The sequence below is a fragment of the Austrofundulus limnaeus genome, unplaced genomic scaffold (assembly GCF_001266775.1).
Source record: "Austrofundulus limnaeus strain Quisiro unplaced genomic scaffold, Austrofundulus_limnaeus-1.0 Scaffold116, whole genome shotgun sequence".
NCBI classification, from domain to species: domain Eukaryota; kingdom Metazoa; phylum Chordata; class Actinopteri; order Cyprinodontiformes; family Rivulidae; genus Austrofundulus; species Austrofundulus limnaeus.
This window is the reverse complement of record NW_013952518.1, coordinates 1,812,905-1,814,221: the sequence shown is the minus strand read 5'-3', so window position 1 is coordinate 1,814,221 and position 1,317 is coordinate 1,812,905. Positions and strand designations below refer to the sequence as shown.

The 1,317-nt window shown below is 35.3% G+C and overlaps 1 protein-coding gene across 1 annotated transcript in view; it reads right to left on the bottom strand.

Annotated features, from left to right (window-relative positions):
• hyou1 (hypoxia up-regulated 1) overlaps positions 1–1,317 on the bottom strand; it is a gene marked incomplete in the record, with an annotated part of 35,897 nt that overhangs the window by 29,417 nt on the left and 5,163 nt on the right. Inside the window, 2 exon segments of the mRNA XM_014014582.1 lie at positions 446–600; positions 691–769. Of these exon segments, the coding sequence (XP_013870036.1) occupies positions 446–600; positions 691–769 (234 nt within the window).

Sequence of the window (1,317 nt, the reverse complement as noted above, 5' to 3'; positions counted from 1 at the left end):
AGGGAATGTCTAAATGTGAATATTTCAAAAATAAATAAATGTTACCAATTTTAATATTTGATACAAATTACAGTCATCCTACTTAAAATGTGTTCACATTTTTTAAGACTTCTGAAGATACCTTTAAAAGCTATTTAAGGCTTTATTTTTCAATTGATGAATTTAAGGACTTTTAAGACTTTTTAAGGATCTGCAGGAACCTGCTTAAATATAAATGTTTTTTTTTTTTTTTTTGCCTTTCTGTATTTGAAGGATAAGCATTTCACAGGCCCTTTAAGAAAGTTGAAGCTGCTGGAGATGAGCTGAGTTCTCATCTTTAAACTGATGATGTCAGTGTTAACTGGACTGATGTGAACTCCTCTACCTCAGGGATGATTTATCAGATAAAATGAGGCGTTCAGTGATACCTCCTGCATGATGTGATGCTAAAATAAAAGTGACTCACTCTGAGCTTTTAAAAGAAACCGTGCCTCTCACGTGGTCCTCCTCCAGCTGGTGCTCAGGAAAGCGTCTCTGGTACAGATCGACCTGAGGGTTATCGTGCTTTTTACCCAGAAGGCTTTGGAGGTGCCTGTACACCAGTTTGGGGTTCTTCACAGACTGAAATGTTGCACATAATATGAACAGTTGGTTAAACGAGGAATTAAAATGATTTGGAATAAATAAAATTAGTTTCGGAAGAAGTCTCACCACTCCCAGTGCACTGTCTCCAAAGAGGCGCTCGTTTTCTTTGAGACACACCACCGCCGGCGTTTTCCTTCTCGACTCCCTAAACAAAAACATTTTGTTATATTAGATAGTTTTTACAACCAATTTAAAAAAAACGTGAAATGTGAATAAAAGCAGAGTGCAATGATCTGAAAATCTCRGAGTTGTATTTAATTTACAGTACAACACAAATATATCAAACTGTTTTTTTTTTTTTTTTGGGGGGGTGGCGTAATTTTGAATTTGATGGCAGTAAGATCTAAAACAAAAAGAGAATAAACGACTGGAGAAGTTAGTGGTGTTAATAAGAAACAGCTGCTTGTTAAATATCAGCACGTTGACAGGAGGAGAGGCTGAATCTGTCAGACTCTGTGAAAAACTGCTGCAACAATTTCACAATAAAATTTCTCAACGAAAAGCTGAATCTCCATCATCTACAGGTCATAATTAGGGCTGCCACAAACGATTATTTTAATAATCGATTAATCACCAATTATTTATTCGATTAGTCGACTAATTGAATCATACGTTAATTGAATATAAAACATACAGTTTATCACGTCAGAATGCAGCTGCTATTATATAACCATGGTTAGATTTTAGCTATAT